Source organism: Prenolepis imparis, unplaced genomic scaffold (assembly GCF_030444845.1).
Source record: "Prenolepis imparis isolate NDT839.2.m4 unplaced genomic scaffold, iyPreImpa1.0 SCAF_9, whole genome shotgun sequence".
In the NCBI taxonomy this organism is placed as follows: domain Eukaryota; kingdom Metazoa; phylum Arthropoda; class Insecta; order Hymenoptera; family Formicidae; genus Prenolepis; species Prenolepis imparis.
The window spans coordinates 6486556-6502341 of NW_028141167.1; the positions used below are offsets into that span (position 1 = coordinate 6486556).

Below are 15786 nucleotides of genomic sequence, written 5' to 3' on the forward strand. Positions count from 1 at the left end.
TAATTATATATTATGTGTGTGTGTATCGTAAAAATTATTTTAAATAGATAAATCAATTACGGATTTTCATGTACGAGTCAAATAAAATAGATATGTAGCAGAAAAATATAATTTGAAGCAAGATATTAAATTCGAGCAACGAATATTAAATCACTGAAAAATAAATTCGGCGACGATAATACATATTAATTAATCTTCATCAAAATATTACAATTTCACAAGATATCACATATGTTAAGTGTGATATATAGCTAAGAATAATAACAATCTCACATGTTCTTATTGTTAGATGTTTGTAAATATTCAATGATCGTATACAATGCGCTTTTATATTTCTCGACACAAGAGGACTGGTATACGTACATAGAAGAATGCGTAATCACGGCAGATCAATTTTTATCAATAATTCATTTGTAAATAGAGCGCAATGCGTGCCTCGTTAAAACACTGGGGAGAGTTAGATGTAGGTGGACGCGTCTACGATCGATCGTCGTCGTCGTGGAACGTGATGCGAGGCAATATGTGTTAGTAGTGATGGTGATGAACCCTTTCTCGTTCTACGACCCTGCGTGGTGAATGTCATCAGAGGATCGCGATATACACGCAATGCGTTTTCGATCGAACACGAGGCACCTTATCCCAGCACCGTGAAAATGCGCGACGCATTCAACACACAATCCGCGCTGCGACTCACGCGCGAGAAAACTCGACACTCGACGTGAACTGACGTAAACGCGACTCCGCGCTCATCCTTTAACCACCCCGCGTGAAGCCGGGCGATTACCGAGCATTGTCGAAAAATGCCGAGGGCCAACGAGAGTGACTTGTATGTATTTCTTCATTTCTTGTACACTGGACCCAGACCGTTCGCAGGCAGAGCACCGACTCTTGTCGACGATGGCACGTGATTTGCATTTTCGTAAATAGCAATGTGCGAGCATCAGGCTCGTAACAATATTAAGGAGATTTCACACAGCAAACAATTAAATTAGATCACAGATTAAATTAGTTTACACATTAGGAGAAAAATAATAACTCTTTTCTCTTTAATTTTTTTTTCTCGGTCAAAATCTCTTTTTCAATATGTAAAATTATAAAACTTGCTATCTTTATCGAATGCATGGAATTAAAAATTGATTTTTGTTTGACTCAGCTTTAATATACTTTCATTGCGAGCAATATAATAATTGTCTTCTCGAATCTACATAATATCTGTTATTAATCTGAATTGTTCGTTACATATATGTTTGATATATAATATGAAAAGGTAACAAAAATAGCTCGCTTCTTTGATAAAAATATCATATCTGAAAAGATATATCGATATTTTAATTTTAATTTTTATCTAATAATATAATAATAATATAATAATGTTTTATCTTAATAATTAAATATTTTCTAAAGAGAGAGAGAGAGAGAGAGAGAGAAAAATCAGATAGGTGTAAAATTTGAAATGTGTTTCCTTGAAAAAGATTTCATCGTGTAACATTTTGATTTCACAAAGATATAATTTTCAATGATAAAAATCTTAGGGAAAAAAAGGAATCAAACTAATTGAAGAAAAAAAATTAAATTTCGATTTATCAAAACACATCTTATTGTGAACATGCGAGACACGTGTGAAGTATATAATGATGATAAAGCAAAAAGTTGTCATTTATATTTATTTGTTTGTAAGAAGCGGATACTTCAATATTTTTTCTTGTTTCACTATATGAATGACGTTTGTCTTTTTTCCCGCAACAGATTATCTTGCAAATTGCCTAAGTATGCGCATTACATAGCTAACGCGCGTTATATATATGTTTCATTTTAAGTATAATTAATAACGAGAAATCTGCTGGTAATCTTCCATCATTAATCCAAGGATAATCAAGATAGAAGTACATTATATATTTCTCCCTTTTCTATATCTATATATCTATCTATATCTTATTCTCTTTCTCTCTCTCTTACAATCATTATCATTGCAGAAAAACAAATAACTAATCAAATGCATTTAAATAGAATTATAAATACATGCTAAGACTTCAGACATATGTATGCATTTATACTTTTAAACTAATAACGAATTTATTGTAAATATTAAAATCGTATAACTCCAAAGAGATTGTTATTATTTTTCTGTATAAGTAAAAAAGACTGGTGCCAGATATATATGTCTCAACTGATTCTTTTACGTAACAATAAATTTGACTTATATATTTCTAAATAAAAAATTTTGAAATGTACGTACTATTTTTATTATAATTCTTTCTGTCGTACCAAAAAATAAATTAGGATTTCGATGGAAATCTTTTCGATGCAAATAAAGTCTATCAGTCTGATAAATGAGATTACAAAACATTCTAAATGAGGATTAAGTTTTTGCTGAAAATAATATATATATATAAAGCTTTTTATTCAATAATTGATGTTTAAGAAATTCATTAAAACTTGCAATCGGAATTCATATTGAGAGATCGTATGATTTTGATATTGCACGAGATTGAATTGCGTAACACGATTCATAATCTGTTTCGTATTGTACAATTAGATTTAAATGCATAAATTTGTTAAAAGAAGTACAGTGCATATACAATGCACCCAGTGTATTTCATTACAAAACATTTATAATTGTAGTTTGGTCAGTGCAATTTTGAACATGCGAGTGTTATATTATAATTATTGTTATACTCCTTTAACAACGTCCTGGTTGTTTTTGCATTTTAAATGTTTGTTAAATCATATGACTGAATGAACTTCCACGAAGTTTCATGAAATGCTTGCAAATTAAAAAAGTATTAAAAATTAGATGGTTAATAATTTTTTATATTCATATATATTTTATGTAATCAAATTAGAAGCTTAATTATTCATTCTCTCTTGCATTGCTATTCGCTGACAATCTTAAAGTTGGCCTTGAACAAAAGTGGAATTCTCGATACAAAATATATATGATATATAGTATAATAGTATAATTATTTTATTATATTGACACACACGTGCGGTGTCTGCATTAAACAATTTTCGTTTAAAGATATTTATACACGATATTGAATATAGAATATATGGAATATAAAACCATATACAAACATATCGCTTAATCAACGATTTAAACGTTTGAATTGAATATCAGGCTGAGATCATTTCTATATTTATTCGTCTTATAATTTACAGCGCGAGAGAAAGAGACAAGAGACAAAGTGTAAACACACATACACGTTTCCTTTTCCTGAATCGTGTGTATTTTCTCACAATTACCTTTCTCTCTCTTTCTCTCCAACTCTCTGAAGTATATATATGTCTATTTAATTTTACGCATAAAAAGTACGAGAGAGATGTACATACATATCGCAACTGTATACGAGAGAACCGAGGCGATTCGTGGCAGCGCTCGCGTCAGATGGTCATACGTCAAAGTTATATGTGTAATTGCTTGTCCGCGACGCGACGAGCAAAGTCACCGATCGTGGCTCCGAAGGGCGTTTTCGGAGCGTCCTAAAGACGCGCGGGAGAGAAACACGGAGAGAAAATCGCGAGGAAATAAGAGACGGAACGTCGTCGGCCAGGAGAAGATACACGCTGACTGACAATCTCCAGAACCCCGATCAGGGGGTCCGAAACCTGAGCTCGCTTCGGGAGATCGGTGTAATAATCGTCCACCGTCTTGTATTATAGCGAGAGATGTAAACGAAGCCTCGTCTTCGCTTGCCGCATCCTCGCGCATCTCTCTCTTCGTCTTCGAAGGACGACGGTTTCTCTCGCACATCTGACTCTTGAGTACTCTTGACTGACGCAGCTTACGCAACATAACCTTCTTCGGCCGAAGAAAACAGACAGCTTTCCGCTCCTAGACGTGTGTATTTCTGTCGACCTGCAAAAAGTGCGTTTGTGTAATTTAATTATAGGAATAGAGCTATGACACGTCAGAGTATCATGATGAAATCGCATGATATTATCGTCGTGCATCGAGCTCATGGAAAATCTCATATGTATCATTATACATTTGTTATTTTGAAGAATCTTTACTTTTTCATTAGAGTTTTTTCTTCTTCCCCCTTTTATTATTATTGCACATGATATTATGCGTACTATCATATCAATTATATATGTCCTGATCTGATAAGAATATTCTACTTTGATATTTCTTATATTCGATAAAAAGTATTAAATCTATAGATTTTATGCTTCTGCTGACATATTAGTTGTTATAACAATTTCGTATCATCTTCCTTGATTATGACTTTCTTTTCTCACACATACCATGACAATGTTGGTTACAATATAATATCGTAAAGAATTCTTGGTACTTACAGATTTTTAGCGTTTGTACTTGAGGGTATGAAGAGCAACCCATATTGCGATAACTGTATTGAAAAATCATCTGGTGCTAGTTAACTGGATTTCCATTATGGAAAATCAAGGTTATCACCATCAAACCCTTTCGACCCATCAGTCTTTCTGGAAAAAGAATACACGTGCTGTGCCAGGAAGGTATATACTCTAAGATTTTATTTTCTATATATTCGAAAAGTTACTTACATTTATGTGTTTATTAAATCATTGATTAATTTATTTGTAGACCAAGCCTGAAGCAGGACGTTAGAAACAATAAATTTAATTCCACGGCGATTGGATCTGGCAATCTGACTAGTATTGCCAATAGTAGTGGTAGTACAGGTGGAAGCGGAGGCTCTACTTCTTTTCAAGATTTCCAAGAGAGCGTGGATGATGCATGGGATTCGGGAGATGACGAATTTTGCACAGTTTCGGACGTGAAGATATCGAAGAAAGTCAGTCACTCGGCAGCTCTTAGTGTTATCAACAATCACAGATCTGGAAATAAGTGTTCACAGTTACTACAGGCAAATGCCAAAGCAGTTCAGCAGGAAATTATTCCTGAAGAGAAAAAAATGGAGGCCCTACAGAGGTTAGCGGTGCAGCCGTTACATTTGCGCAATGCAAATTTGCATTTGCAAGTGAATAATAGTCAGCATTCCAGCGAGAACATTGATTTGAAGTATGGCGCATCACCTCAGCACAAACCAACGCAATTTCCTGGTAGACCACAACCATTGAGGCAAACGAATGCTCCCAATAAATTTTTTATACCTTCAAAGGAGCAAGGTGTGAATTCATTTGTCGCATATTCAACAGCAATCCTTAAGACACGGAGTTAAGAATCACTTATGAATTTGTTTAGATGGTGAAAGTAAAGTGGACAAGTTTCAATTACTTTTGGAAGCATCTGTTCTAAACTTGGACGAATTAAGACACTTGTCGTGGTCAGGGGTGCCTGCCAAATTACGTTCCGTCACTTGGAGATTATTGTCTGTAAGTAGCGAAGGTAAACGAGCCGTACTTTAGCATGATCAGTGCTGTGGTGAAGCAATAAGTGTTGTGATAATATTGTAGGAGTACTTGCCCGCTAATCTGGAACGTAGACAACCCGCGTTGGAACGTAAACGTCTAGACTATTGGAATCTGGTCAAACAGTATTACGATGTCGAACGAGACGAGGGCTTTCAGGATACATATCGTCAGATTCACATTGATATCCCTAGAATGTCACCGCTCATCTCGCTATTCCAGCAGACGACGGTGCAACTGATATTCGAAAGAATATTGTATATTTGGGCGATCAGACATCCCGCATCTGGTTATGTTCAGGTATATTTAGTCAAATCACTTATTGCATTATAAAAAGCTAAGACTGATTCGATATACCGCGATTGTCGTTACAGGGTATGAATGATCTCGTGACGCCCTTCTTTTTGGTCTTCTTGCAAGAAGCAATACCAGTGCAGGCTTGGCAGGATTTAGAAAATTATGACGTAGCGTCGCTGTCGAAGGAACAGCGCGACATCATCGAGGCAGACAGCTTCTGGTGCCTGTCAAAATTCTTGGATGGTATACAGGACAACTATATATTTGCTCAATTGGGAATACAACACAAAGTAAATCAGTTGAAGGAACTGATACAGAGGATCGATGGTGCATATCTCGATAAAAACAAATTATATACATACCATATTAAACATTCGCATATTTTTTTCTTTAATGCGATCGTTACTGCTTTCAGCACCGTTGCATCAACATTTACATCAGCACGGAGTGGATTATCTGCAGTTCTCCTTTCGGTGGATGAACAATTTACTGACCAGAGAAATCCCACTTCACTGTACAATTCGATTGTGGGATACTTATCTGGCGGAGTCTGATAGATTCGCATCGTTTCAACTCTATGTGTGCGCGGCCTTTCTTCTACTTTGGAGACGACATTTACTCCTGCAACCTGATTTTCAAGTAATTTATTTCTCAAACAATTTACTATTTTATATTGAATTTTATATTCAAAATCAGATTTTTTCTTTTTTATGTAAACTTAATTGACCTAATTTAATTTTTCTAACTGCAGGGGCTAATGTTAATGCTACAAAACCTGCCCACGCAAAACTGGACGGATTCGGAGATCGGCATGCTGGTAGCTGAAGCATACAAATTAAAGTACGCATTCGCCGACGCGCCAAATCATCTGCAAGCTCACGATACTACGGCTAGGTGACCATTTTCAGTTAACGAATTTGGGTTAATGTTATTATGAATATAGTGGCCAAATTGTGAGGGGCCGGTAGTATTGTGTTATAACGCGCCGGCTCTTTTCTTCCGTCTCTATCGTCGCTACGTATACTGCGACGTTCAATCTATCACGGCCATACTGAAAGTTTCCAGAATGCGCGAAACGTTTTTTACGTTTTGTTTCCGCGTTGATTATTAAGTTTACTCGATTTACTTTGTGCATTATATAGGTTTATTCCTTTGTTGTTGAGAGAATTTCGCGGACGGAGATGTTTAGATATACTCGCCATGTTCCGCTTCGGAATAAGATATAAATACGATTCAAGAAGCGTGCGCGTGCGCGCGCGCGAAGAGTGTAACGCGAATCAATTGCCATTTCCCGGTTTGCATTACATTTTTATATATATATATATAAATATATATAAATCTCAGACACATTATATACAGATAATATATATAGTCAAGAAAGTTTTATATATCGACCCTGTGTTTTGTGCTTTTACATAATAATCATACCACACTTCCCCTCCCTCATCAGCCTTACATATAATTATTCAAACACAATTAGGCATAAATTTGTTCTTAAACATATCATAATTATTAATACTTTAATGAGAGAGATATCCTGATATTATTTTATTACTATATATTTTTTGTAATTATATATATTATTTTAATATATATTTTATATTGTCTCCAATATAAGATAAATCTTGGATTGGGAAGGGAGGTAGGTATATTATCTTATATTACAAAGGATATTGCAAATAAATATGATTAATACCTGCGAGTTATCTAGCATCTAATACAATCTAACTATATTTTAATTATATCTTCAATCGTCCTCTATATCGATTTGGCCATAATCAATACTATCTAATGGCGGCATCATCGAGAACGATTCGTTGAGATTAAAAGTTTCCTGCAAGGAAAAATAATTTCGTTAGACGTACAAATGTATCTGGGCGAGATATCGTAAAGAATGTCCAGAAGATATATTTTTCGAAATCTTTTAGACATCTTTCACTGTTTATAACATCTTGATTTTTTTTTAATTTTTGTAAAGTCTGTGTACGTACCCTCACGTAATCCACGTGCACAGGCGTTGGATATACGCAGGGCATGCATTCCATTTGCGTGACACCGTTATTATCAGCGGTACACTCGCAGAATTGACATTTGTTCGGCTCGGCTGTAAGGGCGACTCTCTTCGCGAAGACGCTCACGAACTTTTTAATTAAAGCCGACTTCTCGAGACGCAGCTTGTCGCCGCTGAATATCGTGCCGTTCGTTTCCAAAGACAGCGGTGTGCAGTAACCCAGCACATTCTTGGAGAGCTTGACCTGCCTCCGTAGATCTACGTCGCCGGTTAGCACCCGAGCGTCCTTCTTGGTGTACGACTTGGCCGCGTCCAAGCCATAGAAGATCTTGCCGATCTTCTCTTTCTCGAATTGGAAATCGTCATCCATTAGTATATGCAGAGTGACGTCGTGCTCCAACAATACTTGGTGTAATACCGAGTACTCCAACTAAAGCAAAATATTGTAAGATGAATTAGACTAGTAGAATTCGAAAAAATTATTAAATTTCATAAAATACATCTTAAGAATTGAACTTACCGTTTGGTTCTCCGGTTCGCAATGCGAGCATGGCATCAATATGAAAGTCTTTGACACGCCAGCCCTGAAAACGAGTTGCGAAGCGAATCCAATCGCAGCGAAAATATCTTGATTGCCGTTGCCTACTGGTACGTAGCTGAAATAATCGAGGAAGCGTGCCACATTCTTCGTGAAGATCTGTCCGTCGAGAACGATGCTCCTGGGTCGATCGTAGACTTCGTCACCGCCGAATATCACCAGGGACCATCGATTTTCCGTGAGACCTCGGTCATTCAGCTCTTTATCGAGCTGCGTAATCAACAACTCCATGCTGCTATTCAACTTCATGTTGCGATTACAGCTCTTTGCCTCGACGATGAACACCACGTCTGCCGATCGGGGCACTTTGTCATTCTCCAATCGCTTGAAACGGCCTTCAGCCACCTGACTACCGTCTAGCATGGTGCACGTGGTGCATCTGTCGGGTATTCTCAGATAAGTGTCGTGGAACATGCACATCTGCATGTACGACATCGCCACCGTGCAGGCCTCGGCTTCGGTGAAGCTATTCAGGCACATCTTAGCGTACGCAATCGGATCGATCACGCCGAAACAGATGCCGAACTCTGAGCTCTTGTTCACGAACAACTCGTCGCAGAACTTGAATATTACATTATCCTGATGTCGGATCTTGTTGGCGTGATTCGTCGCGTCAACGCAGTTCTCGTTGATAGACCAGCTGTGAGCGAGACTGCCGGTGTCCTTTAGAAACAGCTTGTTCGATCCCAGGATATCGTCGAATTGTTCGTTGCTCATCGTGCCGAAGAGACCGGCCGTCTTCCCGTAATACCAGCCTGACAGTTCCAAGGTACACAAATTGAACTTGAGATTACACTCCAGTCGGAATTGATTGTGCTTGCGTTCCACCGTCACCACGTTCTCCACTTGATAAACGTACGTTCCTTCGTGATCCAACTCGATCGGCAGCTGTAGATTCGTCGTAATGCCGGATGATTGGGAGATCAGCTTCATTGTCTAAATTATAATACATCGTATTTGATATTAAGATATCAATTAAGATTATTTCATTATTATTTGTTGCATTAAAAAATAATTTCTCTTATAATGAAAATGCAATGATATATGATATAGATTTCCTTTGATAAATTTTCTATCTTTTGAAGCAGAGATAAGTTTTTTTATGTAAAATAACATAGTATTGTGTAACAATTATTAAATATATATATAACATTAAATATATATATATGCACACAATTATTAAATATATATAAATTATAATATAATTCTTAAATATTTTTTACAAGATGAACCTGATGGTTGAAATTTTAATTCAATTCTTGTTATAAGGTAATAAATTTTACTAACATCATTAAAGAGATCTAATTCGATGGCGTTGTTTCCAATCAGTACTATGATCTGGTGAGTTATTTTTTCGGTTTCTGTATTATATTTCACCAGAACCGCAAAAGTATTGTGCACAAAATCCTTCGCTAACAAATAGGTACAATTTCCGGCAAAATCGAAGTAACGTCCGTCAAAAGTGATATAATGCTGAGAACCGATAATCATGGCTTGCGCTGAAATAACATGAATTATTACACTTATTCAAAATAATTAGTTTTATATACAGATTCGTTCATTAAAACTTATTATTAAAAAAAATTTAATTAAGACAAATATGAATTAAATTCAAATATAATAATGGGAATAAGAGAAATCTCGTATCTTTCAGTTACTTTTCTAATAGTTATCGTTTTCTCTCTTGCGTTGCTTTTCTAAAGAGTAAACGAGTGAAAGATGAAAAAAATATATTAGATGTGACATCTTTTGTCTTTCATTTGCTTTCGCACATACGATCATATGATGACACAAATGCAAAGTGAGATAGCAGCGTGCAAGAGAAGAAGCATTAAAAAATCAGGAAGAAATTAATACTAATTAATTCCCATTATTACATTTTTGTAGACAAACCTTTGAACGGTGGTAACCAGTTCGTCAGCTCCGAGTACGGTTTGTACTGATAGTAAAGATTCCAGAAGGTAGTATTCGAAGTAACGAAGTATTTCTTGATGTCCACGATTGCTCTGATTTCCGGTATCTCGTGGAATTCGGGCGTCTGATTGAAAGCGTGCCAGGACATGGGCAGTTTCTGCTCCAGGCACATTAGACCCTGATTAGGATCGAAGATGAACATAGTTTTGGCTTCCCTGTATTGACTCTCAGCTTGTAACGCCGTCTGACCGATGTCCATCATCTTGGAATGTACCAGCCGGATAAGACCCTCTATCTTAACCTTGACTTCGAAGTACTCACAAAAGTAGCCGATTCTATCGTACATTTGCTCGAGCTTTTCCAGAGCATAGTTGAGCGACGGTAGTTTTCGAAGCTCCTTTAATTCTGACACGATTTCATCTATGACGTCTTTAAGTTCTTTGCCGAACGGCACAAAGGCAAAATAGCGTTCTTTTATGAATTGTATGACCAGACGCGAATATTTGTGCACGTTGGTCACTATATCATTCGCTTTAATATCGCGATAAACCTTGTCAATGTCCTGCGTAAAGTTGGTGAAACGATCGAAATACGGCGACGTGATGATCTCCTGCTTACGGTCGTACAGGAAATCGAGCATCTCCTTGCTCGCTTTCCAGGCGACCGTCTCGAGATAATGAATGAACCGGATAAATAGAGGTTCCATTAACTTCAAGAAGCGATACCATTGTTCCGAGATGGACGAAAAAATTGTGTTCCAGAGATTCTCGATGTACTTGATAAAGGACACGTGGAGGTCCTTGATGAACATGTCGTATTTCTCAATCAGCTTCTCGATTATGTCCGCCACTTGCGACACCGTGTCGCCTCTCAGCACAGCGGCGATAATCTCGGATACTTTGTGATAAGCGTTTTTGATGGTTTCAATCAGCCAGAGCAATGAATTTCGCAGGGCTTCGCCAGAGCCACCCATTATTTCCCAGATCTCGTTCAAAATGTTAGGAAGAGACTGGATATGAGTTCGCAAAGACAATTCATCGATGACGTATATTCCGATACCAACGATATCTTTGATGTAGAAGTGATTGGTATTATAAGACGTGTTCAAATATACCTTGAGATCTTCAAAGTCATGCTCGAGATTCTTTAGATCACTAAAAAATATAATATTAAGTTAATAATATAAAAAAATAATAATAATTGTATAGAAATTAAATTTTATTTTAATACTATTTTTATTTTATTCTTTCGATTGTATTATTTTTTTTGTAATCAATATTTGATTTAATATTATAGATATTTACTTTCTTAAATACTTACTACCAATCGTCAAGGAATCCTGAAATATCCTGCTCAGCGTCTTCCCACACATCTGTGATGGCATTTATTACTTCAGTTTTTATATATTGTTTCCAATAATCAATATCATCATTTACACTTTCACACATTTCATTAAATGTCGTTTTTACAATATTCTGCAAATAGTCATAATTGCGTATTAATTATATTGCATTATATAAATATACTTTAATGTATACATATTTAACTTACAACAATATCACTCTTGAGTTCAGGCCGCCATCGTAAAGTTGAAGTAACGAGTCTCGAGTGATTCAATTTCAAATAGAAAGAAACATCCGAAATAGTTAAATCGTCGTCGTATGTTCTCCAAATATTAAATATGGCATTTCGAGCGTCCGGAATATTGCCGTGCATTCTTAAACTCACTCGTGCATCTATATATAGAACGCAAAATATTGCACAATGTAAAAATAAAAAGGATAAAGAACTTGAAGAAAAAAATATTGTTTTATTTTTAATTTTAAAATAGGATTCTAAAGAGTGTTTATCAAAAAAATAAGTAATAAAAAATGTGTTTGAAATATAAAAAATATCTAATAAAATAAAATATATTAAATGTCTAAAATATTTAATATTTCATTTTGATATATATATTTAAGAGATCTTGTTGTGTTCACAATTTTCTTAATTATTTAATTTAATTTAATATCTCTCACTTTGATATATGTAAATTATTAATTCTCTTCAAAATTCTTTTTTGCTTACCGGGCGTATAATTAACCATCGTCCAAATAAGCTTCTCATTCGGATCTAAGAAGAAGGCACCGGTAGCGTTAAGTTCCGGCGTATTGATAGCGCTACCATTCATGACATAACGAGAAGACGAGGGATAATAACCGATTGCGAAATATTTGATTGCGTCATTGTTTACTCGTCGGAAAAATATCTCTCTCGATTTCCGATCAATTCGACCAATCAATTCTCCAGCTTCGTTAGAGATATAGCTGCGCGTATATCGAGCGTGATTTACCGTTTCGAGTAGCATATATCCTTGTCTGCGAACGAATCCTTCGATGTCGAGGTCTAATCTGGTGTTGACGTGCTTGCCGGCTATTTTATAAAAATACTTCCTATTCGATGCGTCGCTCTCGTCCCTTAACAAAGCGGATAACGTCAACAGCTTGTCCTCGTTGGTGGAGTAATTCGCAGCGAAGACGGCGTTTAGTAAATCCCTATGATCTCTCTTCATTAATATGCCCTTTAACGTGACATTCTTTTCTTCAAAGGTCGGATGTCGAAGACTCAGTATGACTTGCTGTTGGCTCTCCATGGATGTGATATTAATATTCGTCCAATTAAATGCCGCACCGACAATCCTCGATTTCTCTTCGTCACGTTTCCATTGCAAGTTCGCTTCGGAGCTTAGCTCGTCGCTGGTGATTTTATACGAACCGTCTATAGTGAAGTTTCGTAGAGGATAGGAGAAACTAAGGATGAGGTACTGATTATCCATATCCTCGGTGGTTTTATTTAAGATGTTTATGTGATAAGACACCCAGGCATCCTCGGCCAGGCTTAACCATATGTTCTGATCGAACTCGCCAGGCAACACTTGATAGTCCGTCTTCAGCTGAACCGTCTTGTTCGAATGCATCGCCTTCAAGTGGATATCCTGACCGGTATGGGTAGTCCGGATTCTGGATTCACCGGCAATATTGAAAGCGGAACTGTTGTCTAATCGGTAAATATTCACTTGTTTGAACTCGACAGTAGGATAGTTGGTCCCTTCGTTTCCACCGCTGTACTCATATTGATTCACGTAGACGATGCCTATGGGCTTGTAGATGTTCTCCACGGTGATTTCAATACGATCTTTCTCAAAGCCAGCCCGGGATTCACTCTTTGAATTATATTGAGCATGAAACACCGTCTGATTATTGTAAGTCAAGATCGAATGGCCCGTAGTGACCTGCGGACGTTTCTTATAGCCGTAAGTCAGATGACCGATATGACGAGTATTCAGAGGAACTTCTATATGCAGAACACCCTCTAAATTCGAGTCTAATCGCTCGCTGTGATAAACGTAATCGGAGTTGAGCAAACCCGTGTTATTAGGCCAGAAAAATTCGACGAATTTTTTATTCTGCTTCCTGCATATAAAAAGAGAAATAATAATTAGAGAAAATTAAAATTGAAAATAATAGAAGAATTGCTTTTAAATTACTTATTAATTTACTTATTAATTATTTGTAAAAAAGTTTTGATTTTTAGACAATATTATATGCGATTCAATTAATTATTATAATATTATAATATAATAATAGATTTACTTACAAAGTGGTAAGTACAATAAAGTTGCATCCGACGTATGCTAAATTCTGAGTAGATATCGAAGCGTTAATGGTTCCATTAACATTAATTAGACTTTCATAAAATATTCTTGCAGTTCCAATTTGCTGTCTTGGAGGATAAAAGAGATCGGCATTAATTAAACTTTGTTCATCAGAATTAGCGTTGTAACTAAAGAGAAATACAAGCGTTTCTTCTTGCAGAAATTTCGGCGTATACAGAGAATATTTGAGCTCGATTTCTTTCTTATCGAAGGTGATATTAAAAAGATTGTTCACAGATTGCGTCGGCAGTAAACCCCATGTCAGACGGAAGTGTCCATTAATATCGCGTGTAGCCATATGAACCTAAAAAAAGAAAATATTTTCACATTTTAATTTTATGCATATAAATATACAAAAGAGAGAGGAAGAGAGAGAGAGAGAGAGAGAGAGAGAGAGAGAGCGAGAGAATAATTTAAATTAAAAAAAAAAAATTATTAAAAAAATTTTTTTTAAACATTCTTATTATGATTAATATATTTCTTAATATATTTCTTTTTGAAAATCTATGGTTATACATTTTATACAATCATATTTTAGAGAATTATATCTTTCTCAGTCTCATATCTTTCACATAAATAGTTTTAATAAAGTATAGAAACTATTTAAATCTGTATTATTATCTGAACTAATTTTACTATTTATTAATAATTAATATTAAAATACAAACCGATCCATCCGAAGCATAATTACTCTTCGCTTCAGCAGCATTGTAGCCCAACACGTAAGAAATGTCCTGCATGTCCTCACTAGTGTGATAACTGATCAAGAATCGATGATCGTCATTATCCGGAGGTGGCAATTTCACAACGAACACCGCGTCCAAATTTTGCTTACTGCGGAAACCTATAGTCGCGTTTGTTCCGAACTCCCACATCTTTCGATTAATATCCAAATTTAAGCCCATATCAATAGCTCTATACAACCGACCGATGTTCTTGAAGAATACGTAAGTTGACAATTCCTTCTCGCCCAGATCTACGGTGTCATATCCTGCGATCAGTTTCACTAACATGTCTTCCATATAGATCAACTTCCATTGAACAGCCGCATGGCATTTATCGTCATTCAATCGATGATTTAGCGAAACGTCACCGTTCGTGTTGGTCAACATCATGTTGCCGTTCACCGTCACAATCCTACTATCATTCCAGGGTGTCTTGGCATAAATGTATAGAGTGGTGTTGCCATTCACTTGCACATTCATGAAAGTATTCAGCTGATAAATATCTACTTTATCAGCTTTTTTGATATCCGTACGAGCTCTCACATCCCAATTCAGATTGTTGAGAATGTTTGCGTCGACGGTACCATTAAAAGATCCACCGTCGACATTTAGCCAAAGACCGTATGTTTTCCTCTTCAATCTAAAAATGATTCGATCGATGTTCGCGCTTTTCGGTTCGGCTTTTACATCTACCGAAGTTAAAGTGTCATTTTGCACGAAAATGGCAGAGCTGACATCATAAGATTTTGCTTGCAATTGGTCCTTCAATTCTCCCCTAACGTCGTACAATGATTCGTTGATCTGTCTTAGATCTCCGTGGAACTGAAAGTGAGGTTTTTGCGACAGCGGCGTATGTAGATCGGCATCGATCTTGCCATTACTTAAGTTTCCAACCAGCTGATACTCCTGATTGCCAAGATGCGTTACGCGTACGTTCAATTTAGCAGTATTATTTACACGAATTGTATTACTGTATAAGACGTCGGTTTCCAGCGACTCTAAAGCTTTTATCCAACTCTCCAGTTTCGCAGAAGCTCGTACAAGATGCTCATCTATTTGCCAAGCGGCCTCGAAAGATGTCTACAAAAAATAACAGTTTAAATTTTAATTTAATTTTATTTAGATAATAAAATAATTTAATTTTTATATGAAACTCAACTTATATATTTATATATAACTAAAATTAATCGCGCGC

At 36.2% G+C, this 15786-nt stretch overlaps 3 protein-coding genes across 6 annotated transcripts in view; 1 reads left to right on the plus strand and 2 right to left on the minus strand.

Annotated features, from left to right (window-relative positions):
* Positions 1-743, minus strand: part of LOC145940782 (tetratricopeptide repeat protein 39B) — a 6266-nt gene extending 5523 nt beyond the window's left edge. Inside the window, exon 1 of one of the 2 annotated variants that reach the window (XM_083046317.1) lies at positions 436-743. The gene's annotated coding sequence lies outside the window, so the exon portion shown is untranslated. Of the gene's footprint in view, positions 1-363 lie in introns of both variants that reach the window. The other variant, XM_083046316.1, reaches the window with a different exon arrangement.
* The window catches only part of Tbc1d22 (TBC1 domain family member 22), a 27927-nt gene extending 20884 nt beyond the window's left edge, over positions 1-7043 (plus strand). The window contains exons 1-8 of one of the 3 annotated variants that reach the window (XM_083046320.1): positions 3315-3865; positions 4281-4476; positions 4565-5109; positions 5186-5316; positions 5398-5652; positions 5727-5976; positions 6065-6288; positions 6401-7043. In XM_083046320.1, the coding sequence (XP_082902446.1) occupies positions 4394-4476; positions 4565-5109; positions 5186-5316; positions 5398-5652; positions 5727-5976; positions 6065-6288; positions 6401-6547 (1635 nt within the window). In that variant the 5' untranslated portion in view covers positions 3315-3865; positions 4281-4393 and the 3' untranslated portion in view covers positions 6548-7043. Of the gene's footprint in view, positions 1-3314; positions 3866-4280; positions 4477-4564; positions 5110-5185; positions 5317-5397; positions 5653-5726; positions 5977-6064; positions 6289-6400 lie in introns of those variants that run through there. The other 2 variants (XM_083046318.1, XM_083046319.1) reach the window with 2 other exon arrangements.
* The window catches only part of Apoltp (Apolipoprotein lipid transfer particle), a 21460-nt gene continuing 12690 nt past the window's right edge, over positions 7017-15786 (minus strand). The window contains exons 18-27 of the mRNA XM_083046311.1: positions 14535-15671; positions 13809-14170; positions 12240-13624; positions 11724-11908; positions 11493-11647; positions 10152-11326; positions 9546-9757; positions 8181-9194; positions 7641-8090; positions 7017-7483 (exon numbers count right to left, since the gene is read on the minus strand). Of these exons, the coding sequence (XP_082902437.1) occupies positions 7397-7483; positions 7641-8090; positions 8181-9194; positions 9546-9757; positions 10152-11326; positions 11493-11647; positions 11724-11908; positions 12240-13624; positions 13809-14170; positions 14535-15671 (6162 nt within the window). The 3' untranslated portion in view covers positions 7017-7396. The remainder of the gene's footprint in view (positions 7484-7640; positions 8091-8180; positions 9195-9545; positions 9758-10151; positions 11327-11492; positions 11648-11723; positions 11909-12239; positions 13625-13808; positions 14171-14534; positions 15672-15786) is intronic.